The 26,080-nt window shown below is 41.8% G+C and overlaps 1 protein-coding gene across 1 annotated transcript in view; it reads right to left on the bottom strand.

Annotated features, from left to right (window-relative positions):
• adgrb1a (adhesion G protein-coupled receptor B1a) overlaps positions 1–26,080 on the bottom strand; it is a 91,998-nt gene that overhangs the window by 38,038 nt on the left and 27,880 nt on the right. The window contains exons 2-16 of the mRNA XM_070835008.1: positions 24,778–24,936; positions 23,908–24,012; positions 21,520–21,687; positions 20,895–21,059; positions 19,849–20,013; positions 18,202–18,366; positions 17,952–18,053; positions 17,734–17,840; positions 17,204–17,398; positions 16,614–16,682; positions 15,191–15,299; positions 12,996–13,139; positions 8,220–8,295; positions 5,594–5,696; positions 5,422–5,465 (exon numbers count right to left, since the gene is read on the bottom strand). Of these exons, the coding sequence (XP_070691109.1) occupies positions 5,422–5,465; positions 5,594–5,696; positions 8,220–8,295; positions 12,996–13,139; positions 15,191–15,299; positions 16,614–16,682; positions 17,204–17,398; positions 17,734–17,840; positions 17,952–18,053; positions 18,202–18,366; positions 19,849–20,013; positions 20,895–21,059; positions 21,520–21,687; positions 23,908–24,012; positions 24,778–24,936 (1,876 nt within the window). The remainder of the gene's footprint in view (positions 1–5,421; positions 5,466–5,593; positions 5,697–8,219; positions 8,296–12,995; positions 13,140–15,190; positions 15,300–16,613; positions 16,683–17,203; positions 17,399–17,733; positions 17,841–17,951; positions 18,054–18,201; positions 18,367–19,848; positions 20,014–20,894; positions 21,060–21,519; positions 21,688–23,907; positions 24,013–24,777; positions 24,937–26,080) is intronic.

The following is a 26,080-nucleotide window of genomic DNA, read 5'->3' on the forward strand; positions in this document are numbered from 1 at the left end:
GGTTAATATCAGTCACAACCACTAGATCATCATCCTCAGATTGTGCCTTTTCTCCCTGCGAGGTGCAGCAGCGGTCGCTCTCTGCACATGTGCAGAGCAGAGCAGTCAGAGGTCAGTCCACAGCACACGTCGACAGATGATACACTGATGCACAGACCCGACTTCAGTAAGTTCAGCATCAACAACAAGCGTGTCCAAGCTGTGTTCAGCACTAATGTCCCCTGGAAACGCTTCTGCTGTCGCTTTCTGTATTTGCAGCGCGTTTCTGTGTTGTGTTGACTGAATTTGTGTATTTGCAGCATGTTTTCTTGAATTTCTTGTGTTTTTTTCTATTTGCATGTCTTCTCGTAACCCTTTATCGGGCAAGGGACCAGATTTGGTAACTTAAGTGGGAGTTCAAAATGCCGCCCCTTCCCTCACCATGAGGCAGTAGATCTACGAGATTTCTCCAAGACAATCAGCGACAGTCAGGCTACATGACAGACCGGCAAGAAACCATATATGGTAACTTCACTGACCTTCATTTTCACCATAACATTAAAACATTTTTTGAAAAACTCATAAAAGAAAAAAAGTCTTGTAATGACCACCAGTAATGGTCTAGGGTTGACATCTTGAATTTCTAAGTATTTCAATGAGTGCCCTATAAAGGGTTAAGCTGCAGTGCATTGAGCTCTCAGGGCCACCATAGTCCCCTGAAAAAGACCCATGCTAAGGGATTCATCAGGATGATGACATAACACAACAAAGACACCTGAATCAAATGCACTAAATAAAACAATGGCAGTAAATAAAAACCCCAAACAAGGAGTCAAAAAAAGACCAGAAGTCTGCAAACAGAGCCTGGAGCATTCATCCATTTCCTGTCCTGAGGCGGCTGCACCTCATTCAGGACCGATCAGGTACAGACGACCTGGGCGGAGTTATTACCAATCAATATATTGACCCACTGTTACAATCTAATCTATTTTCATTGTTCATTTTTAAAGGGAAGTTTATTTTAAGGAGCACAAACACAATCAATCAACACATGTCAACACATGTAATAGACCTGAATGTCTTGCATATTTTGTCATGAGCTCGAATGGCTTTGCATGCTCTGAATATAAATACAGCCGAATGGTTGCAGCCTCTTTCTATGCACAAGTACTTGTAAACACACATGCCCCCCCACCCCCCCCCCCTGCCCACTGAGCTTCACCTCCTCTTCTATAATTGTATCGCAGCAATTAATGAAAAGTCAACAGTGGTCAGCCACAACATCTTTGATGAATGGAGGCAGTTCCTCAACATCACAACTGACTCTGTAAACTCACTGAGACAGCAAGGTTAATTTGTATGATTAGAAGCAGGGCTAGTTAGTGACTCCTGTGTGGTAAACAATGTCTAGCCTCCACACAAACACCCCCCTCCTCTGACTCGAAACACAAAATCTCTTTAGAGCCACCTTGTTGTGACTGTTTGAAGTCATAAAGCTTCTATTTGTTTTAGAACCACCCAAATTTTACTTTTAAAGTAACTGACATGCTTTGAATCTGTCTGCAAGCAGCTCTGAAGGTCAAAAAAAAGTTTAGAGCTAATCTCCAACCATTACATACAGTGATTAATGGACCTGCATACAAATGTTGTCCTACAAAAAATGTTATTTGTTCCCTAAAATGCACAACAATGTCTGTGTCAGTACACTGGTGTGGAAATGGGATACATCATAGCACCACCAGATGTGGTCTGAATAATCCGATTCCATTTGCATTGATCTGCTGTGTTTACACCTTAGAACATGTGTATCTAGATGAAGATCACATAAATAACAGGTGAAAACACATCTTTTTTTGGGAGTATATACTATTTCCAGTACATATTACATTAATAATCAGATATTATGTTGAGAGATGTCCAACAGATCCTTAGAAAGAACACATCTTATAATAACTAAAGCATGATTCATGATGATTTAATGCAGGAATTATTTGCAGGGTGTGCAATGAACTCCTGTGCTTCACCATTAACAAATGATCAAGTCACTATGACTTTATGTAATTAGCTCACACTAAATAGATCTAATTAATTGTTAATTTACAGTTACGTCTTACATCAATGGCGCCCAGATTAGCTGGATTCCTCTTACATAAAAAGTTTATTACCAGACATTTCAGCCACTGTGGTAAAGGAAAACACCTTTTTATGACAATAGGTGCTGTTCTGCTGTCAAACTGATCGTCACATAACAAACATTTACATGTTAGTTCTCATTTGTTAGAACTATATTTAGAAACTATCCTTCTATGCAGTGATCTCTAGCTGTGCTGTCTCTCATTACAAACCACCTTCACTCTGACAACAGAATGTTTAAATCTTTATAATGAGTGCACCTGATGGCCTTCGGGCTTCAGGACACGTACAAACTGCAGCGTTCCCGATGCCCACACTCTTTATAATGAACGTCCACGAAGCTTATCTGCTAAACTACAATCTAAACACTTTGTATAATCCTATGAGAAGACTGGAGCTGTCAGATTTCCTCTTAGCCTTCACTCTCACTCACACGGTAATGTCAGCATGAGTGAGAGAGAAAGAGACAGAAAGAAGTTGTTGGTCCTCTTGTTATTGATTTCAGGAGATTGAAGACTGGTGCAAGTGGAGGCCTCGCAGCTCTTATCAACATGACAAGGACGCCTCCTCAGATTCCAATTTCTCTCCCAAATATTAACTCATTAATCAAACCTGCTGTCCAAGATGGATTTTAATTTTGCATAGAAAATATCTTCCCCCCCAACCCCACACCCAAACACACAGAAATTAGATTCTTTGTCCTTGCTATGTGCCCGTCATTGTCTGTCCTACTACGCTGTCTCATATGCTCGTTGATAGAGGTCACCATCAAAAGCTTGAATAATGTATCATGTTACAGTTTTCATTAAAACTGCCTTTGACAGGAGCCATGTATTACCGATAATAACCAATACTTCAATCATTTGGCATAAACACAACTGAAACTGAAGAGGAGCAGAGTGCTGGGGAACCGCATGTTAATCTGAATTTAGCACTAACAAATCAAAACAGCAGTAATGATAATACAGAAATGTTTAGTTTTGATTAGATAAGTAAAATAAAAAGGTGCAAGAAAAATGAAGACTTTCTAACACAGGCAGGGTAAAAGAAATACATAAACTAACACACAGGGTTTACTTGTACTATAATGGCTCACATGCTAATTCCATCAGTACAAGAATCATGTCATACTCATACTGTTTTTAATAGAGATAATCTTTTCATTCACTATTCAGTTGATCTCTGGTCTCCAAAGTGGGAGTGCCTTGAGTGTAAAGCCAAGAATGCTTTGCAAGATTTATCATATTATTTTTTACATTTTTTGTGTGATTCAAAACAGAAGAAAAAAAAAAAAAGGAACATTTACATTGACTACGTTTCATGTTATGTTTTTCAAACATGGCAAAAAAAAGCAATAAATATCAATACCAGCCCATTAAATAACATGAAATTACATGTAACAACATGACATGTTTTTCAGGAGCTCAGCGATCAGAAAAATAGTAGCTGTCAGAGCAAACGATGGAAATATTTCACGCGGTAAGCAGAGCTCAAAAAATGCTGACATCTCAGCCCTCAACACAGACACGACTAAATCTGAGCCAAACGATGAAACTAAAATCAGACTGAAAACTACTTTGGTAATGCCCCGACGGACAGATTCTGGCTGCTTGTAGAAGACATTTATACCCACTAACACATTCATTCAGTACTTTGTGTGTCCTGTGACAAGATAATAGAAGAACGCGCCTGTCCGTGGAGTCAGAACTGTCCTCACATCAACAGCAGAACCACATGTCATAACTCAGGCTGTCATGACAAAACACTTCCTTTGAAGGGGAGCCCTCGTCTACAAATGTAGAACCAACCTCATTTATTATCTAGCGAACAGAACAGTATTCTTTTAGTGTGAGCCTTCAAATAAAGGCCTGGTTCTAACTGCATTTGAGGTGAATAATGACTTTATGGTAGTTTAAACACTGCTGCAGGTATGAATACCTGTAGATATCGTCTCAAACGTTACTTTTAACCCTTTAACCTTCTGCTCAACCATATGGTAGAGCACATTTTGACTCACTATATCTTATTGAAAACATGTTTTACTTACGACATCTCAACCGTTTGGTAGAGGCCAATATTTCTGTTCATAAAAAAACATTGATTTTTGTAATTAGTGCCCCAAGGAAATAAAATATATAAAGAATACATTTTTCCATCACTTTTCTTGGTGCGGACCTTAAAGGGTTAAGTCATATTTAGATCAGGCCATCATACCAACTACTACATTTCTTTTTCCAAAGCACCTATGTTTCGCTCTTTGCACCAGGTTTATACTATATGTGCCAAGCCAAACTTCTGCTAATCCCTTGACTGAGGCCGTGAATGTTCTGCTCTTCGTCTCTGTAACACAAGTGTACGCGCCCATCTAAATGCAAATGTCCGAACCTGCAATGCAATGGGGCTGCAAAATGTTTGCCTCTTTCTATCTCGTCCTCTCTCTGGTCCTCGCCCAGTGCTCACTCTCTAACATGCTCGCACCATTGTCTTGTCTTAAACAAACAGCGCACTTAAGAGCAAGGAGCAAATGAGCATAGCTTTGAATGTGGAATCAGTAAAACTGAACTGTTCTATATGTATTTTTTACTCCTTTTCTATCCCGTCATGCCTGCCACTCTCTCTCTCCGTCTTGCTCCCTCAGTGGACTCCGAACTGCTCTCCATCGTACATGCTGATGCGTATGCGTGGGCTGGGAGGGGGAGGAAAGCTCTGAGCGACACTTTTAATTTTCCACATGCTGCATCAGTGTCGTAGCAGTGATAGCGTGGGGTTAGCGTGAGCTGGGGAGCTGTCCAACACACTCAGCACCTTTCACTGGGGAGCAGTGCACTGACTTTGTCAAGACGAAAAAAAACAAAAAAAAACGCTGTGGCCAGCGATGGAACTTTCCGAGGGAACATGGTGTCTCTAAAGCATCCACTTGAAGTAGCATGATTATGTGCTAGAGACTTCATTTGGATTTGCTGTTAAATAATTACAAGTGAGACAGCTCAGCTTGCTAGACTGATGCAGTTTGATTGGCTGTGTGTGTGTGTGTGTGTGTGTTGCCATGAAAATAGTTCAGCTAATGGACTAAAATAGTTGGAACGTTCATTAAATCACACAATATAAAATGGTTGAATGGAACATGGAGTCAAGTTTTTCTCAAAATTTAAATTTTACATGAATTCCCAGAAAATAGACACATGAAAATTAAAGGCTCTTCCAACCACAACTGTGCAGATAACAATCAAATAATTCTGTCTTTCCTCTGGAATATTCTGACCCTGCAAGCATGGTGAGATGATAAATCAACAATATAGTGGATCCTACCTGTCGCTCTCATCCCAGGATATACAGGTCTGGTTGGTGGTGCCCTAATTAACGGGGAACAGAAAAAACAAAAAGAAAAACAGGATTATCATAAAACAGTAATACCACTGATAGATCAAAATATCTACAGTAGCTTGATATATGAAATGGCTTTAAGACAAAAGTCGCTCACGTTGTACAGGTGCGAGAACTCGACTACGACTGGAGCAGAGAGGGAAGCAGGGGTGGGCTTGATGGTCACCGACAGAACCTTGGAGTTCAGGACTGTATTGTTTCTAGAAGGAGAAGAAGAAAGCATCAGTGTGTCGTCTGTATTCAGCCACAGCGGTATTAGCTTACAATGATGATTCTTCCTTTACCACGTTCACCCCGTTGGTTTAGCTAATAATCGCTAATTAGCACAAAACACAAAGTACAGCTGAGGCTGATGTAATGCCATATTTGGTAAAAAACTGGAAACATCAAAATGTTGCCCTAACGATGGCGCCGTGTATAAAGTCAGGGGACCACACGAGTCATTAGAGTTGATTGTCTGGGAACCTTGAAACCTCAAAATTGCTGATCAATCTCGTAAATGCGGGACCTCCATCTCCATGGGGACCATGACTGTCCAAAACTTTACGGCCATCCATCCAATAATTTCCAAAACATTTAACGTTAAGCCATAAAGCTGTGTAGGAACCATACATGTCGGTACAAAACGTTACGTTAATACATCTAGTTGATGGATTAGATATACATGATAATTCTGAGCTGCTGGTCTTCAGAGCTCATCCTTAGTGCACTATGAGAACATGCACCCAGTTTCATTACAGTCAAAACTACCGCACGTCTACTTTTAACTACCTCTAAATCAAGAGTGCACCAAAGTCATTAAGATTCATCCACTTGGGACCGTGAATGTCTACACTGAATGTCCATCCAATAATTGCTGAGATATTTACTTTCTAATTTACAGACATACACAGACGTTCCTAAAGCCACACGACTAAAGTGGCTGTTTGTGATAAACAGGTTGAGAAACAATGACATCCATAGACGAACCTATAAAAGACCAGATGCCCTACAAGTAAGATTTGAAAGGACAGACTGACATTGCCCTTCGTTTAGTAAAGGTATAACATCACAACCCTGCTTTATCAGCAATAAGATATGTCACAGATTACTGACTAACCTGCTGAAGAACAACACATTATTCTACCTGCTAAGTGAACCTACATTTTTTTCTAGCATCTGAAGCAGTCCACCTTTTTTCAATGGCTTATCTTATAAAGTTTTTGGGCTTCAAAGTTTACATTCTCACTGCCTGTTTAGTATGCATTGCAATTTCTGCTTTTCATAGGTACTATCAATCATGTGGAATGAGACAATCAGAAAACAGTGAATTGCTGCTGGAAGTACTGACACCAAAAGCTTCCAGTCGGCCAAACATGTTCAACGGCCCATGGTCCGCCTTCCAGTTCCTCACACCATCACTGTATCGTCTACGCACAATCGCCCTCTCGCCATTCCAAGACACAATCAGTCAACCTGAATGTTTGTGTCATCTAGTCTCTTGCCTCAAACTCATCTCCTTTTTTTTTTATTTTTGCATTTGATTCCATGGGGAATCAAACGCAGAAAAAGGAGAGGGGACAGGGATGAAAAGAAAAAAAAAGTGAAGAGTGAAGAAGAGCTCAGAAATATGGAGAGCAGCAGCAATCCAAAGACTGAAAACAAACATGTGGGAGGACTGGAGAGAGCGACGGCCTGCTTCGCTTCCCTGTTTCCGCGTGTTACCAGTTCATTATGTGCTTTTACCACATTATCATAATGGAGAGCTCCTTACCACCGCAACCACAGTCATAGATAACAGGCTGTTACTCGCAGAAGCGTGCGTGTATTCCAGTATGCACACACACACACAATTAAACCCAGCTACCCATACACTGCTGTGTTAAAATATATGTTAATCATCATGCAAGCAGCAACAGCAACTTCCTCCAAGAAATCCCTTTACTCACAGAGATAAAAGACATACATGAGACCACCCACTGCTCATGTGCTGCTGTTTTTGCATCAAATCCTTGTTTTCATTGAACTGGAAACATTCACTGCAGCGCTGATGTAAAACGCCTCGACTCCGCCGTGACGAACCAAAAAAAAAAACCCAGCACAGTTTTGCAGCAGGATCTGGAGTACGGTTTCACTGTTCCACAACATCAGGCACCGTATTTCAGTGTGAAAACTGCACACAAAGTATGTTGTAAACATTCCAATATTGCAGAATGGTTGTTGTCAGTTGGCCTGTGATCTATCTGACAAGGTTTCATTCAATTTGACGTTTTTTCATCAACAAAATCACCAGGCTTGTTCTCACTGGAGTAACTTTCATGCAGGTTTGATCTCTAACTGGAGATATTCTTAGCCGATTAAATATTCAGTATTTAACCATCAGTATTCAAGTAGGTGATTTCATAATTTTCCTTGCATCAGATTAGGATGTATAGAATATTTCCAATACAACCATAGCATACAGCTCCATACAGTCTTTGAAAGTACATCCTGGAAGCTTCATAGCTTCAAGTTTTCCTGGTGCCCTCTATTGTACTACTACTGGACGAGTATCCTTGATCCCAGGTGCTCAGGTGCTCTGAATCAAAATACATTTGGTTGCATTCTTGTAAAATCATCAAATTCCTTGGCATCCTAATCTTAATATACATCTCTAAATTCTCCTTGATGTTAATGGAGTTTCATGACCGGAGGGAAATCTGGTTAATAATCAACAAACCTTGTAAAGCAGCGAGCAGTCTTACCTCTGCAGAGTCAGAATGCTGCCCAGGTTTCTGTACAAAACGATGCCGGTTACAAACGTCGAGGACTCGTCTGCCTCTGTTTTGGGGAAGAGAGAGGGGAACACACACACAGAGCAGGGAGGTCAAAGTCAAAATAAGACAGACGTGTTCGGAGACGCTGGATGGTTGAGCCTCTGTTAGTACAGAGGCCTGCTACAGAGGAGAATGCAGGTCAGCCACGCTGCCTCTGTTCCTCCAGCCCCCAAGAGCTCTTTACACTGGAACTGGCCTACATGACTAGTCAGCTATAAACGCTGTCTCTTACACTGCTTTACAGTCACACACACACACTCTCACACATTGAAACAGGCACGCACAACTGACACTGCAGATCTCCATAATCTCCATGGTGGTAAATAGTAGCAGCTCAGTCTTCAGCCTAGTTTTCCACATGAAGTGTGATGTGCCACACATCGCAGCATGGCCATGACGGTCTGCAGGGTCCATTCTGACACCTGCCCTTGTCAAAGAGGACAGTCTGTGTGCATCCCAAAACATATGACTGAGCCTAACTTATGCTGATACTTTAAGAATGGACCATACAGTTTGACCAACATGGGCGAACATGTACGCAGACAGCCAATGTAGTAATTGTATAAACCTCTGCTGTTCATGTCCATTTTTAAGCCTGTCCAGCCTTTTTTTTATATAAAAATACTGCATTGGCACAAAACATTGGCACTGAAAGTGTCCCTGGATTTATATCTTGATCTGCTGAATCATAAAATAGGAGTGTAATTCCAATAAAACTGGGCTAAAGGCACAGAATGCAAATACAATGAATGACTATTACTGAAAAAAATGACATAAATAGGATGAAAAATGAGGTGTGATTTAAGGCATTCACTTAACACTGGTGTATCGTGTCAGCAGAAGAAAGGTCAGGGGTCACCAAAGACATGTCTGACAAGTCTCGGACCAGAGTGCAGTGCTTGATTGGCCCACCACGGTTACATGTCCACAATCTGCATTACAGTGTGGCACTGGAGCTGTTAGCTAAAACCCGAAACAAGAATACTGGAAGCGTCAGTTTGAAGTTGAATGAAGTAGAGCTTTGGATTCACATCATTTTACGCCCGGGTCATCCAAGGCTCTGGCTGCCAGGGTCACTTTAGCAGCACCTGAGCACATGCATCACCGACCCAGTCGGAAATCCATTCCTTGAAATAGTGATCAGCCAATAACAAAAGACCTACCGGATGTACAGTGAGACATCTATTGGCTGATATTGATCTATGCATCTCTAGATGTGGCTACAGCTCTCTGCGGGTGAGCTCTCGCTGCTGCCGTTCAGGGACAACAAAGCAGTGCCAGCATCGGAAGAAATTTGTCAAAAGTTGACTGCTGGACTTCACGAAGGCGCAGACAGGCTCTGGGCGAGGAGAAGCCTTCTCTTTCCGGCTGCAGTGTCAAAGGCGAAAAAAAACACAACTCCATCTGCCGGGCCATCTGAAGACATCCAGCTCTTCTGCTCCAGCACACTACATGGCAGCCCGAGAGCACGTAGTGGTGTGCCAGGCAGCAGGCAGAGGCTGTAGCTCCCAGGCAACAGCTGAGCTCCCATGGGCATCAGGGGGGAACCGAGCAAGACGTGTGTGTGTGTGTGTGTGTGTGTGTGTGTGTGTGTGAAGAGGATGAAGTATTATGTGTCCTGCTCATCCACTCTTTGGCTGGCCCATCCAATATGCTCAGCCAGATTGTCTGTGCCCAACAAGAGCAAGCCTGGAGGGACTTCAACCAGTGATTCAATAAGTCATGTGTCTGTGTGCAAGAACTCAAACAGTTTATAGCCAACTATCCGTCCATATACATTCGCTTGGAAGATGTATGTGATGAGTACGTGTTTGCATATGTCGCGTGAGCATGTGCCTCTCCACTAACATGACTTCACATACGTAGATAAGCTAAATTTCACGACACAAGCATGCAATCTGAAATCCATTCCACATCTCAGTTCACAAGGAGAGTTTGCCATATTGGGCGCTTCTCAAGCAGTTAGTGGAGAGAGGAAGTGGACTAGAAAACCCTTTAACGGCGAGTGTGCACTTGTGCTTACCAAATATACTCCATTACCTCCTAACAGTAAGACACATGCCAAGAAAGGAGTAAACATCATACAAATTTAACTTACGCCTTGTTACTGTCAGATATTATTTTATTCACGCGCATGAACTCGTGCTGTATTTTGCTCACACTGCTTTTTAATAGAGGCTTTAAGCAACAACAAGAGAATGTGAAGTGAAGCTAAAAGTAAAGAAAATAAGGAAACTGTCACAATGTCTCTAAATTCATTTGACTCATAAAAGCAGGCTGTGCTTATTTGATTTTACTTTTTGCACTTGCAGGGAAACAGCATGTGATATAACACAGCTTCTGCAGCAGTGATGTAATGTATTGAACACTTCAAGGATGCATACACATACAGTGTATTTGGTTGAGTAACACTGGATGTAAACATCTCCACAGGACCCCATTAATAGTGAGTGGGCTCCACTGCTGTGAGTGTGACTTTGTGGGGAGAGACACTGGAGGAAAATAACAGAAAGAACTGAGGTTTATGTTCTCAGATCAGTCTGAGCGGACACATGGCACCGCGCACACACACACACACATTAGCTGGTTAATTTTTAAGCAAGCTACAGCTAACATCTGTGCAGTTTGTGCATTAGCTGTTTTAATGATCGCACACTGACTGCAAAAAAAAAAAGAAAACTGAGCAACACAAGTTTAAACTATGTTTCAGCTGGTGACGGATTCATTTCATACAAGAAACTAAAACCTCACAAGGATGCATATTTGTTGCTTCCTGCTTGTGGTTCAGGTGCTTTAAGTCAGTTCATCTAATAATATTGTCATTAAGGAAGCTAAGGAAACCCTGTAATAGCCAAATCAGCAAACATATGTCTCTTAAAACAGTAATACTGGTGGGCTTGTTTTGGTTGTTAAACCTAGTTTTGACAAAATGTATCTGTAAAATCTGAAATCTGTAAACTAAAATTTGTTAACACCACAGCTAACCATTTTAAAATCCTTCAAAGGGTGTAGAATATTTTTTTCCACTCTATTACTAAAGGTTTCACTGAGTTTAAGTGTAATTATGATGGTTGTTCTGTCGCATGTTTGCACGCTGCAAACAAGAGGCTAATCCAAATCTTCCTGAAACCCCCAATATGGTTTCATTTACTGTCCAGAAGCATTAAACAAAACCCAACAGTGCATCCCATTTGGGTTTTCATGTTACGAAGAAGGCTTGTATCAGATGATTTCTAAAGATCTAAAGTAAGAAGGGACCGATCAATCACGTTAAACAAGGCATCTGAGAGCAATTTTAATCCATGTAAGCAAGTCCACACTGTATGCATAAAGAGGGCTGACTGCTGGTGTGACATTGCCACCGTGGAGACACATCTCCCAGCTGGGGAGGAAATTGTCTCTAATTGCTCCTGATTGGCTCCTGTTGACTCCTGATTAGGAGTGACGGCCTCATTAGCATGCTAGCTGTACGGGGCTGTCTTTAATGGTCGAAAACATTGCGAGTGACAAATAACCCTGTTGCTACTGAAAACTGTGTACCTAGCACCTGCCTGCAGCGAAGAGTCTCAGCTGGTGCTGTTCCCAATAATGTCCACAGCTCATGACGCAAAAGCACAAACATGGCTCCCCACTCACCAGCTTGAGTATTTATAGTGTGATTACAGTGATTATTTTCAGTATTGATCAACCAGCAATCCACAAAGGTTTTACTGATTAATGAATAGATCATTTAGTCTATTAATAAACGTATATTGGATTTAATGACTATGAGATGTTACCAGAGACCAAAGTGATTTGTCTGATAAAACTAAACAAAAAATATAAATATTCAATTTACAATGAATAAGAAGAAGATATTCGACACATTTACACTTTTAGCAACACATTCTGGCTTGTGTATTCTCTTTGTCCCTGCTGCAAGACGACGACATAATAGTAATAATAGTAATAATTCCCTTTGTCTGTAAGCAACACATAAGTATGTAAATGCTCCTGTTTGGGATTCTGAGCCATCAAATTATTAAGGCAGATGGGCTTTCTATTATGATTTTATGAAACTTACTCTGGCCTCATTGAAGACAACATGCCTTTTTGTTGTACAGCTGCTGAACAGCGGGTGATGAAAAATGATTTTGTTATTCTGCATGCATGTTTTACTTTCAACATTAAATACAAGCATCTCTGCGTGCATTTGTCTGAGCTGGTGCTCCGCTTTGCAGATTAATGGCAGTAAACACTGTTTTATAAATCAACTGCTGCTCCCTATTTTTGCTTTTTTTTTGTCTCGACAGCCCCCTCCCAGTCAAATGCACACACACACACACACACTCATTCTGGTGAACTGTTCTCACATTCAGGAGGTAAAGACACACTCAGATTCAAACACACACATTAATGAATTCTCAAACAGAAGGCAGCAGACAGACGTGCTGTAATCAGTATTTTTGGAACATGCTTTGCAGTCAAAATATACATTTATAATATAAATATAAATCATCCAAAAGACTCACTATTTAACCAAATGTTACAACAGAACAACCTGTTGTTGTTTCCTGGTTACAGTTACTTGCACAGTGAGTGTGGAGGACAACAGTGCACACACACACACACACACACACTTCCATCCTGTGTTACTGCTGTGTGTAGTGTGTCGGTAGGATGGGGCTGGGTGTGTATGTTAAGTGTGTGTGTTAGAGCGCTCACCTGGCTTGCCAGTAGACAGAATGCTCTTGGGGATGGTGACTCTGTCCTCAGAGCTGCGGGCCCAGTCCACCATGCCCCTCCAGCCCTTCATGGGGAAGCTGATGTCTGCATGACCCGCTACTGGACGCTTGTGGATGCTCAGAACTGTAACAGAAGAGTGGTGACGACTGAGACTGTCACTTAATACATCTAATATATTTAGATTAAATTATTTATTTGTATTTACCCTCCATATTCATAATTCTACCTCTGTCAACATGCTGCACCTACTGTCTGTCCATCTCATGAGAGGGATCTCTCCTCAGCCCCTCCTCCTTTATTCTCCTCCATTTCCTCCCTACGAGAAGCCCTGACTGATGTGTTGTTGTTTTTTTCCCTCTGATGATTGATGGGTATTACATGACCACAAATTCTATCAGAGTTAGAACAGGTTTGCGTATATTTCACATGAGAGATCTCGGTATTTGTGTTTTCCTCTGTGCTCTCCTCTCTGGTTTACAGTTGCCAGAGCTCTTTTGGAAAAAGGTGATATCACACACCAATCAAAAATCAACAGCATTTGACAGTGGTGGCCATTTTTGCAGTGAAGTTTTTTCTCTATTACTTTATATTTTCTTTTTAAATCCAGGGTACACAGGTGCAGTATAAGATGCCATATGCTTATAGGTAAAGCCCTTGATTTTGGCCTATATACGTTAAACTGATTTGGCTGGTGGTCTTTTTCTAAGTAATGCGTCTACAAAATAAATTAGAAATAAAAGCAGTGTTGCTGTTATAAACTAACCTGCTTAAGTAATAACTACCCATGCCTTCCACTCTATATACAGTGGGGTTTTAGAACTAGATTTTGACATTAAGGTCTCAAAGTCAGGCAATAAAACAAGAACCATCTTAAAGCCCCATCATATCAGCTGGTGATACAAATCAACGGTACAGAAAAATAAATAAATAATGAAGGAAAGTAACCACCTAGCAGTTGGAGTTCAAGTCCGGTGAATCCCAACACCCTATACAACTTGTCTACTTTGATGGTTTGGAGGAAGAAACTCTATGTTGGCAGATGATGGAGCGTTCTTATGCTCGGCTTTATGTTGGAGGTGTGGGAGGGAGGGGAAGGTCGGCCGCCCCAGGGGATGTGCAATGCTGGTGTGGGCGGCTATTTGGCTCCAGACAGCAAGGTGGCACCGCTATAAACAGGACCTCTCATCTGGCCTCAATTCCCACATACTCTCCCTTGACTCAACTCAAACTATGCCTGGTTTTTATCTGGAGATCACAGAGAGCAGCAAGGCCTCTGTGATGACTACGCTACATTATTTTCCCCCAATTCGAGAAAAACAGAGCATTTACAGTGGCTGGGCAATGGAAGGATGTAGTATGTAGTTGTGAATGTGCATTTATAATCCCATGAGACATGTCTAAAGACCTGCTGCCCTGGGGAGAGATAACACTTTCCATGGCTGCTTCTTTTTCTGTAGATACCGAGAAACAGAAATAGGAGCCTACAGACAGAGAGGCAGTGCTATGCCCCAATAAATAAGTTAAGAAATTACAGCAAATTATGGTGGGAAAATCTCAACTGTCAAAAAAAAAGAACCCAATCTGAGCTGATCCAGGTCCTGAGGCCAGACTTTCCCAACCCTGATCCTGCACCGACTTCAGGCTAGCTTCAGTTTTACATACCAAATATGAGTATGTTTTCTTTTTTCTTATTCATTTTGTGATTCTAATTAGCATATATTGGTTATAAAACCTTAACTCTACAGAGCTTTAAGTCCAAATTGCCACATAATTTGCTGCTGATGTTGCTATGGATGCCATCAATTCACTAACATATACACGAAGCAAGATGTTTTTATTTTACACTGCGCTAACCTCAAACATATTTTGTCATATTTGACAGGTTTGCAATTTCCTGTTATCGCTCAACATGCACACCAATATGTAGATATCTGTGATGAGCTAAAATCATCTTATAATACGAGTAAATCCTGAAACAGACACTTAGCCGACAGGACATAGAATGGGTGACGTAAGCTTGAGAAATGTATTCCACCATCAGGTCACCCCTCCTGCTTCCTCCCTTTTTATTGCCATTGTGGTTATGAAGACCAATCTTCAGAGAGAGAATAGCTGTGATAAGAGTATTTGTTTTGAAAAGCTGTGGAGATCTCCTGGATGGAGATAAGGCTGACCTAGGTTATCGGTGACTTCATACATGTCTTGAAAGTCTTTCATCCTCAGGCCGATGACATCCACAAAGTCCTCCACCAGACGGAAGAGCTCTTTGATGTTCGGCCCCAGCTGAGAAAACAGAGGCACATGAAAGTAGAGTGAAAGAAAAGGGATAATGGATGTGAGGTGAATATTCTGAACTGCCGTTGAGACACTTGACACACAAAAAGCCTTTTATATGAAGCAAACATTGCCATACTGTGGTCCAATGCCAACATTTCTGATCAATGTTCACCCAATGTTCATCATAGTGTTCATCTTCATTTTGATGAAGCCAGAATATGAAATGAAAGGTTCTCAGTCTCTGGGGACAAACTCTGAAAATGACAGCTTGGAAGGATGACCCAACCGAGTGCTGTGGAAGCTTTTAATGTGAACACTATAGTTCCCCCAACAAGACAGAATTATTTAAAGGTAGGGCTGGGGTTAGGTTAGCAAATTCAAGTTTTCACTCAGTTAAGGCAACGGAATATACAACAAAGTTGGCTTTAAAGTGTATATCAACATTCGATACACCTTCTGAAGTTAGAAAATTAGTGCAGTCATTTTATTATCCTATCAATGAATTGTGGCCCCAGTGTGTATCATTCATTTTATGGTAGTTGGTTTGGTTTATTTCAGGAAAAATCCAGTAAAAAAAAAAAATAAAATAAAATAAAATCTGTGTGAAATTTGTGACGACCTTGTACAAAACATCTATAAAGTATGAATGCCATGTAAACTCTAACCTGGACAAGACACGCAAGCAAACATAAAAGCAGGGTCACCTCTGGGTGCTCAGAAGGTGGGACGTACACACTCAAAAATATGAAATGTTACAGCCACACTGACAAATGGGAAAGTGGTCCATAGTGATGTAAAGTCTGTGTTTATACTAAATCATATTATCCATGGTAAAGAGCTGTTGGTACGCTGAAGTTGTAGACAATAATAACAATAATGACTCTGCCTCCTTTTTATAATCCTTTAGAGGAAGAATAATCTTCTTACTACTCATACACAAACTGTGTTATCTGTATTTTAAGGCACCATTCTGATGCCTGCGTGATGAAAAAAGGACGGACGGCTGGATGGAAGCAAAGACGCACGAGTGGATGAGTGCAGCAGATGGATGAGTGGGTGTTTGAGCTGACTCGGTTACTCATTAGCTACAGTTATTTCTGTCCTTCAGCAGTTCTCCTCTGTCTTCTCCTTCTACCTCTGTCAGCCTGAAAAGATACAGGTGGGCTGTTTGTCCACCTGTGTCTTTGTCACGTTGTCTCACTTATCGGTTCTACAGCTGTAGAAGTGTTATTATCACTGTACACTAAGTTCTACAACATATATAATTACAGATGTGGTGACGATGTGGGTCATGTTTTAGAAAGAGAGGGTGATACTAACCAGTTGTGCTTCCTCCCATCTCTCTCTGTTCTCTTCCATCAACAGATTGCTGACTGATTGCACAAAGTTCTGGAAAACAAAAAGAAAACGTTGCACGTAATGTCACTGTTTCTTCTCATCAGTAAATCCAATTAAAAGAGCCTAACCAACAATGAATGTATCTTACAAGCAAGTATTGTGTGCACATGGAAGTCTGATATATCTCATTCTTACTATTAAACTATTCAAATCTATTCAAAAGTTTTTTGACTCAGTCCCACATACGCAGTGCACACGGGCATGCAATGGGATGAATTAAATAGATAGATACACAAATCTATGACGACATATCCACATCAACGAGAGCTCACGCAGCTTTGCCACTCGTAGTATAAACACAGCATCAACCTGCACAGGAAAATAGTCCCTAACAAATATCCTTTTTGCTCCTGTTGGAGTAACATTTGTTAAAAACCAGCTGTTTTAGGAAATAACTGTAAGATATAGGAGTTAACCATTCATGTAACTTGTTTAACTAAACAATCTCTATAAACTACATTACAGATACAGCATTACAGCAGCACACTAAACGTGAGCACATATCAGTTCACCCTCATGTCTGCGCTGCTCGGACTGTAGTATGCCCTCCTGAAGATCTCGGTCATGTTCTTCAGCACGTCCACGATGGCCAGCAGATCGCCGCTGTAGCTGGTCCCGTCGCTGGACGTCACCCTCAGCTTGGTCATCACCTCTGAAACTCCGTCTCCCACAAGGCCACGCTGTGCTTTGGATAAGTGTTCCCGCGTCTGACAGAGAAAGTGGCTTCTGTTAGATTTCACACTGAGTGACCAACACATCATCTCTGTTTGTTGTAGCAGGACAGAATCGGTTTTCTCACAACCTATATTTGTAACATTTTGGCCCTGAGCTTTGTTTATGTTGCAGGGCTTTGTGAGGACATTGGCAATATAAAAATGCCAGCAGGCTGTGAGACGATAGCCTGAAGAATAATATCAAAGTATTGAAATTTCACACCTTTGTGCACCGACAGGCACATTTGACAATTCACAATAAATAATTTATGTGGTTATTTTGCTTTAAAGCTTCAAGGAATGTAAAAGAAAAACATCTCAATCCTCACCAAAGTTTGTATACTGCGATAGTCATTGGAAATGCATTTCATATAGGTGGGACTCTCCCAGTAGGCGATGCCCTCCTCGTCCAGGGTGCAACGGCGCAGGATGAGCCCTGTGTGACATATAAAACAAGGGTTCCATAGCAGCAAAGTGTGTTTCTAATGCAACACCTAAAAATACCAGTGGACGTTTAAGTCTTATGGATGGTAAGGTGTGAGCTCACCCATGGCATTAGGGGGGCAGCGTACTGCTGCTGTATCCCCAGCTGGAGTCATTTTCCATACAACGTTGGAGAAGTTGTCCTCACCACAAATTTCATGAGGTTCTGCTCACAAAGGGAAAGTTAATGAGCTTTACAGAACTGTATCATGTAAAACTGGCTAGAATGGGGGTCAAAGCATCTCTAAGTACCTCAGGTTTCAGTCTCTGCTGGAATACTGCTGACAAAGCAACCTGTGTTCTTATTCACTGACCTGGACATCTCTTTTCATTACATTTCCGGACCTCTTCTCGTTCTCCGGGACAAGGCTGCCCTCCAAAAAAGGGCCCATAACAAATCCTGTTTCTCTGCTGGCTCCCCCCTCCGCAGGTTTTAGAACAGCCCGACCACAAAGACCACGACTGCCACTTGCCATCCACTGACGAAAGTCAAACAACATGAAAGTGTTTGACTTGATTAGACCCAATGAGTAAGACACACATAGCGATCAAACACATATACCAGGTCAGTGTTTTCACATGTTCTAGTCCGTTTAGTGCAAATTATGGGTCATTTACTTTACTGCACATCATTTATCAAAACACACTGTACTGCTTTGGATTTTTAAACTTGGTTTGTATATATTTCCCTAGAGCATTAAAGTTAACCAGCACAGACTTGAAACATGGTTAATGCAATTCATTGATAATTCATAGCATTCTGACGTTAATGGAAACTGGAAAGCAGAAAAAAAAACATTCATTAATTTAAACCACTATCAAACACTAGTACAATACTATTAATGCAAAGTCTATGTGACTTGTAGTAAATACGTTTGTTAAAAAACTGATGCACAAAATGACCACTGTCTGATAATAGTATAGGTTAGGTGATTATAGTATAATAATATAGGAACTTTGCCTGCATCAAACATACAGTCTGTTCAAACAATATGTAATCAGCCATGTCAGTGATTAGATTTGACTGTTTATGCTCTGATATATGGGACCATATGGACAGTACCCAAAAGGTACTGAATAATATATAACATAAGTATAAGTACATATAAGTAAGTAACATATAAATATCGTTTGCCTGCATTTATCAGTTTGTACTATATTACAGTTGGACTAGTAAAATTTGCCATTAAGTGCTGCTTACACACACACAATCAGCACCATGGACAGTTTCACATTACTGTTTGTCATTTGTCAATAGTCATTTATTTAGCCATGCATGATCTGTGATTAGTTTTAGTCTGATGAGTTCTTAGCTGATTGTTGGAAACGTTTGCTTTGCTTTTTAAGACGTTTTGTACAACAAGTAATTAGATTTAGGGAACCTAGGTGTGGCTACTTCTGTTTCTTACAGCATGTGAGAAATAAAACCTCTAAATATCAGATGTTTGCTATATTTACTTATGTTGAGGAGATAATCACATGTGGGAGTCATGTGTTTCTATATTTAGATCTCAGTAGTTCTTTTTAGGTTTTACACTGTAATACATAGATGTAAATCTGTCTAAATGTTATTCTGTGGCTGAAAAAAAGGAATTTGACTTGTTTTATTCCAGTATCATCTTGCTCGTATGCTTTGTAAGAAATATCCGCAGGGATAGGTCTTACCTAAGATAAGATAAGATAAGATAAGATAACAAAATTACAAGTAAACCATTGACATGCTCCTTCAAAGTCACAGGTGAAGCCATGTGTCATAGCTGAGAAACTTTATCCATTGAGACAACATTATGTGCCACTTGTGTGTTTATAGTAAGTTGAATTATGAAATCCATTCTAAAAGGTTTACATTCATTTATGCATGATTAAACATCCAGTCTCTCTAAGGTTCTCATCTGTTGTGAAGGAGCAAGAAATACATTTCTGAACCGGAGTAAATATTTAGTCTCTTGTCTCTTGTATACCTGGGCACTCCCCAAGGAAGCAGTCGACAGTCTCCAGCCACTCTCCTCTGCACTCTGAGCCCCCGTACGAGGGGCCGTTACACTCCCTGGTTCTCTGCATGGTCCCATTAGAGCAGGAGGCGGAGCAGGAGCTCCAGCTGGACCACTCATTCCACACTCCATCCACTGAGAGGTCGGCCAGGGTCAACATTAATAACAGTGAAACAGGTAGGCCGACGAGACAGCACATGAGAAATAGTTAGTTTTTTGGTATATTATTGGTTATGCGCAAATTCTAATACACATTTAAAAATACATTTTATGAGTGGACATTCTGCAGCCACAAAGTGCTCAGTGCCGAGTACCGCTGGAGTAATATAAGTGGACCAAGGATCGGTAAGCTTAACAACTAACTTGTCCAATGTCAAAGACAGAAGTGTTTACAGATGTTCCAAACAAGAGCCCATCTTTATAGAGGGTTGAGATGTTGTGAATTTTCTCAAAAGCATTCCTGCTGTTCACATGGTTGTCTACATATGAGAAAAAGGCAGTATATGTGTCAAGGGCTGGACACAGTCACGGTTCTGTTCAAACATGTTTGTTCCCCCAGCCATAAATTGGCTGCACAGCAGCAGGCAAGCCTTTGAGGACACAAGGAGATAAATGTCACGTGCATCCCAGTGGCAACATGGACGTGTATTTTATAAATATATTCTTGAATGAAAAAGGAGAGCTTGAGAAAGATGTTGAATCCTGCCTACTCCTCTTCCTCCCTAAATTTGGCTGCTTAAAGTGGGTGTGATTTCAGTGACACTGTAAGTTTGGAAAAATGCAACAACTGTTGGATACAGCCACCCAATAAAGTGCCCAGGGGTGGGGGTGTGAAGTGCTATTAGACAATACAACAACCACTTTATTTGAATCATAGAGACTTCTTACAGCATTGCTTTTTTATATTTAGGCTAGCATTAGAACATTAGAATGATTGGTGTAAGTCTTATGTGCGCCTTGTTTGTAACTTAATAGTGTAGGAGCAGTGTTAGTAGCGTTAGCAGTGTGTTCCTTACCTGGACAGACGGCTATGTTGCAGAATTTAGTCTGTTTCTCTGGCCCGTCACAGGGGTCCCCCCCAAACTGAGGGGGTGTGCAGGTTCGTGTTCGGGACCTGTAACCTCTGCCACAGGTTGATGAACACAAACTCCACGGTGACCACTCATCCCAAGCGCCGTGCACTGCAATCAGAGCAGCTAGGGTATGATTTGTAGACAGACAAACACAGGCCCTCTTAATACACCAACACAACACACTTCAACTTCACTGAGACACTGAACTGCATTGACAGTTATAGTAACTCTGCTGTTTGGCTTCACTGGGATCATCTATGACAATCAGTTGTCCTGTGGTAATATTGCTTTCTAAGTTGAGGAGTCTCCCTGCCTGTCTGCATGTAGGTGAGTCTGAGGACACCCTTAAATCTCTGGTTTTATAGCGGGAACCATTCTAAACTGCAGGCAAAGCCCTTTCTGTAAGGTGAGCGTACAAATCATCCCAGGGGCCACGGATTTCCTAAGTGCCTGGGGAAGGGAGTCAGGTGGGTCTTGTATGGGTGAGGCAGGGTCCAGGAGAGGGCTGGGCGAGCGCAGGAAGGTGGCAGTAGGGGGGAGGATGGGGGAGGGGGGGAGGGGGACTTACCTGGACAAACAGCAGAGTTGTTGCAAGGTCTCTGCTCTCGCAGTGGCCCACTACACTGGGTGCTGTAGGAGGAGGATACACAGAAACGAGTGCGACTCTGCCAGCCCTCCCCACACGTGGCAGAACACACACTCCACGCTGACCACTCCTCACCTGAAGCTGAGTCTACTGAGGAGGTAGGGTGGATAAAGGATAGGAGGATAGAGGGAGAAAAAGGGGGAAAAGGAAAGGAGAGGGCCATAACTAATTACCATGCAGGATGCAGCCTCTGTGGCCAAAAGAGGAAGGGTTCTGGTGAGATAAAGGGTCGATTCTAGCTGTGCCACATTTTAGGGGCCACCTCCTTCAAAGACCTTACTGGTGGATCCCATTCTGAAGATTCCTCCAAATGTGGCTGATAAATGAGGCCTCCTTTGGCAGACATAACTGGTCATCCTTGATAATCCTCAGTATTCCAATCTCGTGCTTGTCACTGGAAAAGACCAATTACAGGAGCTTGAAATGGATGGCCTACATCCTCAGTGGACCATCTAATTTTAAAAGGAGATGCATCTAATGGTCTGTCCAACGTTTGGACACTGTGTCCTTCAAAAGGAGGCCGCCCCTGAAATGGACCCCAGCTTCTGCTCTGCTCGTCCTTCTTCATCTGTGGGGCTCTGATGTCATATCCTTTGCATTGACTTCCAGGGGAAGCGAATGCCACTGGCTTAGGATATGTCAGTCATCTTTTCAATGGCCATGACTGCTGATTCGATGGGTCAGTCAACCAATGAGGGAGAATTGGGCAGTCACAGCTTGGGAAGCAGGGAGAACAAAACTAAACAGGATGTGGGGAATTAATTATCAAATTAAAGTGATACTTCACACAACATTTTTTGTATCAAACCTGCACCCCCTGTATGCTTGAAAGGTTTGTACATTACTTCTCTCCGAAGAGCATCGGCTGTAGGCAGCTTAGATTCATATTAGTTGCAATGGATTCCAATAGTGACAAACGTCAGTGGTGGACAATCAAAATGGCCACAGAAGCCACTCCTGCAACACGATCCACCTCCTGCCTCTCCGTCCATTTGCTCACTTTGTTAGATACGGTGAAATACTGACATGAATCCAAGCTGACGTAAGCCTCTTGTAACTGTAAAGAACCGAACCACAAATGTTTCCCAGCCGTCTTATGAAGTAATAGTTCAACGTTTCAGGGAATATACATATTTGCTTCCTTTCTGAGTATTAGATGGTAAAATCAACACCTCTCTCTTGGCTGCACATTTCATACTGAGCTGACGCCAGGAGGCAATTAGCTTTGCATAAAGGGCCAAATATCTTTCCTGGTTTTTTTTTTTTCAAGGTTAAAAAATGCACCTATCAGCACCTCTAAAATTAGCTAATTATCAAGTTATTTTTCTTCAGACTTGTTTTAGAAGTTTTATTGTCTGTTGTCATCTACCTTTTCTTTCATTGCTCGACCATAGTAGCCATTTACTTGCAACGTTAGCAGAGACTGGAAGAAAACAATACATCACTTCTGCCTCTCTGGAGGATCAGTCACTGCTGGGCAAATGATTGTGATTTATCTGGTGAATGTGCACTCAACACAGTTCATAATACTGCAGAATACTGCAAATGCAAGGGCCTTCATCAGTGGGCCACAGGCTCAGTCTTGTGTCTTAACAAACATAAATTTAACTGAAAATCTCAAAGATTATGTCAAAATAGCCTTTTGGGGTTGCCATGTTTGTTATCTTTGTGAGACCTCTATTAAAACTTGTGTTTGCAAACACAATATGTATACGGCAACCCTGGAGATGAAGAAGATTCTGGTTAACTGCTTTTACATTGTCCTTCTGTTGTTCATCGCTAGTGTTTAGAGGTGTTGGTAGGTGGTAGGTGTCCAGGCCTAGCTGTTTCTCACTGCTTCTAGTCATTATTCTAAGCTAGGCTAAACACATTATAGCTCCACATTTACCACACAGACATGGGATTGGAATATAATATAAAGTAGCGGATAAGCATATGTCCCAATTTGTTGAACTATTTCTTTCAGCTTACAGAGGATTTAATGCTTGCTACTCCTGATTTTGGGTGGCGTATCACCTTAACAGAGAGGGAGGACTCCATTTAATAGTGTTTTACAAACAGGGCACAGTGTCCTGTTATGACCTCACATAAAATACAATTTCACTATGTTGAGTCAGGGTCCATGTTGGAATTAGTCCATTGCAGACGAGGCACTGCTTTGGGAGATTTTGATAGATGTGTACATTATATGTGAGTGCAAAGCTCTTGTTGTTTGTGGTCGTCAATATGTATATATTGCACAAGTGTGGTGGTCACCCAAGCTGCCACAGTGACTGATGCATGGGATCCCTCTGCGTCCCGTTGTCTTACCTGTCTGAGGGCTCTGCTGTCCGCTGCGGGGCTTGTCTACGTCATCACGCTTGCGGCTGTCCACCGAGCGAAGCGATTGGCTGCGAGAGGGATGGCGACCTTTGCCTAAAGGGGGTGAGGCAAGGCCGGGGGGGAGGAGGGGGCGGGGGTTAGCAACCAGAGGTTCTTCATTAATGGCTTATATTTGGGACACAACCGTGACGTGATTGGTCACCCAGAACAGCATCAGCCAAACTTGGGACTTTTGTTGTGCTGTCGGTATTGATGTGCTGTAAACGTGTGCAGTGCTCAGTTTATGTTTTCAGCTGTTGTGTAATAATGTTTATCTGCGTCTTCAAGTGCCTCTGATGGCATGACTTAGTGGGGGAAAAAACACATTAATACATCTACAGTAATGACTATCAAGCTATTTGCCAGACAGAAATGTACTGCTAGCACTGTAAGAATAAAGAAAGCTTCAGGCAGTGAAACAACTCGGTTAAAACACTTCTTGTTCAATAGCTTCTACGTCAGAGTGGTCAGATGTTGATTTTCTGTGTCCTTCTACCCATTTGTGAGTGTAATGATTTTGACACACTGTGCATGCATGGTCTTGAAAACGGTCGACCATGTCATTATCTATCATCGATCAAAGTCCCCTTTCCAACATGCACTCCTTAAGTCAAAACACTGACTTATAGAGAATGGGCACACAAGCAGATGAACAGGATGTATGAAGGCAAACATAAAAAAAAAAGTTAGCTGTAAACATACACTTTGCCAACACGCCACACGCTCACATTTAACCACAAAGCGTAAAAAGGCACTCACTGACAGACATGGTCGTATAGAAAAATGAACACGAGAAAACACAGAGGATGAGGAGCTCACCCGTGCAGGGCTGTGAGTTGCAGGGCCGGCCCTCCTCCACCACGCCCTCACACAGGTACGACTCCTCAGGAGGCGACTGACAGGTCCGGGTCCTGGTCTGAATCCCACCTCCGCACTGGCTGCTGCACTGTGCCCACTGACCCCACACACTCCAGCCACCTAGACACACACACACACACAACAGCAGTGGTCATTTATACAGCAATGTATTATTGTCAGCGCTTACTTAGAGTGTGCCAAGTTTAAAATGTCATTCAAGAGAGACTTGCATCGCCAAAGTTTATCTTTCAGCATCTCACAACAATGGCATTATCACAGAAACATACTACCGCGTGTTTTTTTTTTTAAGATTATCTGATAGAGTTTGAGATCATCTGATAGAGTCTCGTTTTCTAATCCCACAAAGAAGCATGAAAAGCTTCAGTGTTGGAGCGCTGCCAAAGAGTGCAGCCTGTGTCAAGATAGCTTTTATGGCTCAATGAGGAGCTGGAACAATACAGCAGCACAAATCATTTATGATAGTCAGACAGAATGTAGAGAGATGATTTTTCCAACCTTAAAGCTCCTTTAAAACAAGGAAACTGTACTGTAAGTGGGTAAGTCTGTCATGGTTGAATGACAGTTGAATGCTATGTATATGTTGGTATTATATCATATGACAGGAGGGCAGGGGTGGAGGAAACAAATGACATTTACTCTTGTTACTGTAAGAAGGATAAATGTAACTCTGGGCTCCAGAGATTTGACTCTCTGATCTCAGCTGACAATCTGGAAAACTAGCATCTAAATGTAAAACCTCCGCTGAATGAGTGTGTTGTGTGTTTTTTGTGACAGCAGTCCGACTCGATCTGGGGCAAGCAGTTAGTGAACAATAAAAATGAAGGCACAACAATGCAATAACAATTAAGGACACATTTAAGACCATTATGGGTCACTGTTAGCATCATTGTAGCGTTGCATTATTAGAAAAGCTTGCATCCTCCTTATTTAATGACCGATTTACTGCAAACACACCTTTGATGTTTCATGACCAACAGGTGCATGCTGGTACATTAACACATTAACACGCTCGTGGACATCTTGAATTTGACGACTGCAGTGGGACAAGACAAGTTACTGTGGGACAGACAGGTGTAGAGCGGACTGGTTCTAGTGGGACAGGCAGGTGTAGAGCGGACTGGTTCTAGTGGGACAGGCAGGTGTAGAGCGGACTGGTTCTAGTGGGACAAGCAGGTGTAGAGAGGACTGGTTCTAGTGGGACAGACAGGTGTAGAGAGGACTGGTTCTAGTGGGACAGACAGGT

Source organism: Pempheris klunzingeri, chromosome 8 (assembly GCF_042242105.1).
Source record: "Pempheris klunzingeri isolate RE-2024b chromosome 8, fPemKlu1.hap1, whole genome shotgun sequence".
NCBI classification, from domain to species: domain Eukaryota; kingdom Metazoa; phylum Chordata; class Actinopteri; order Acropomatiformes; family Pempheridae; genus Pempheris; species Pempheris klunzingeri.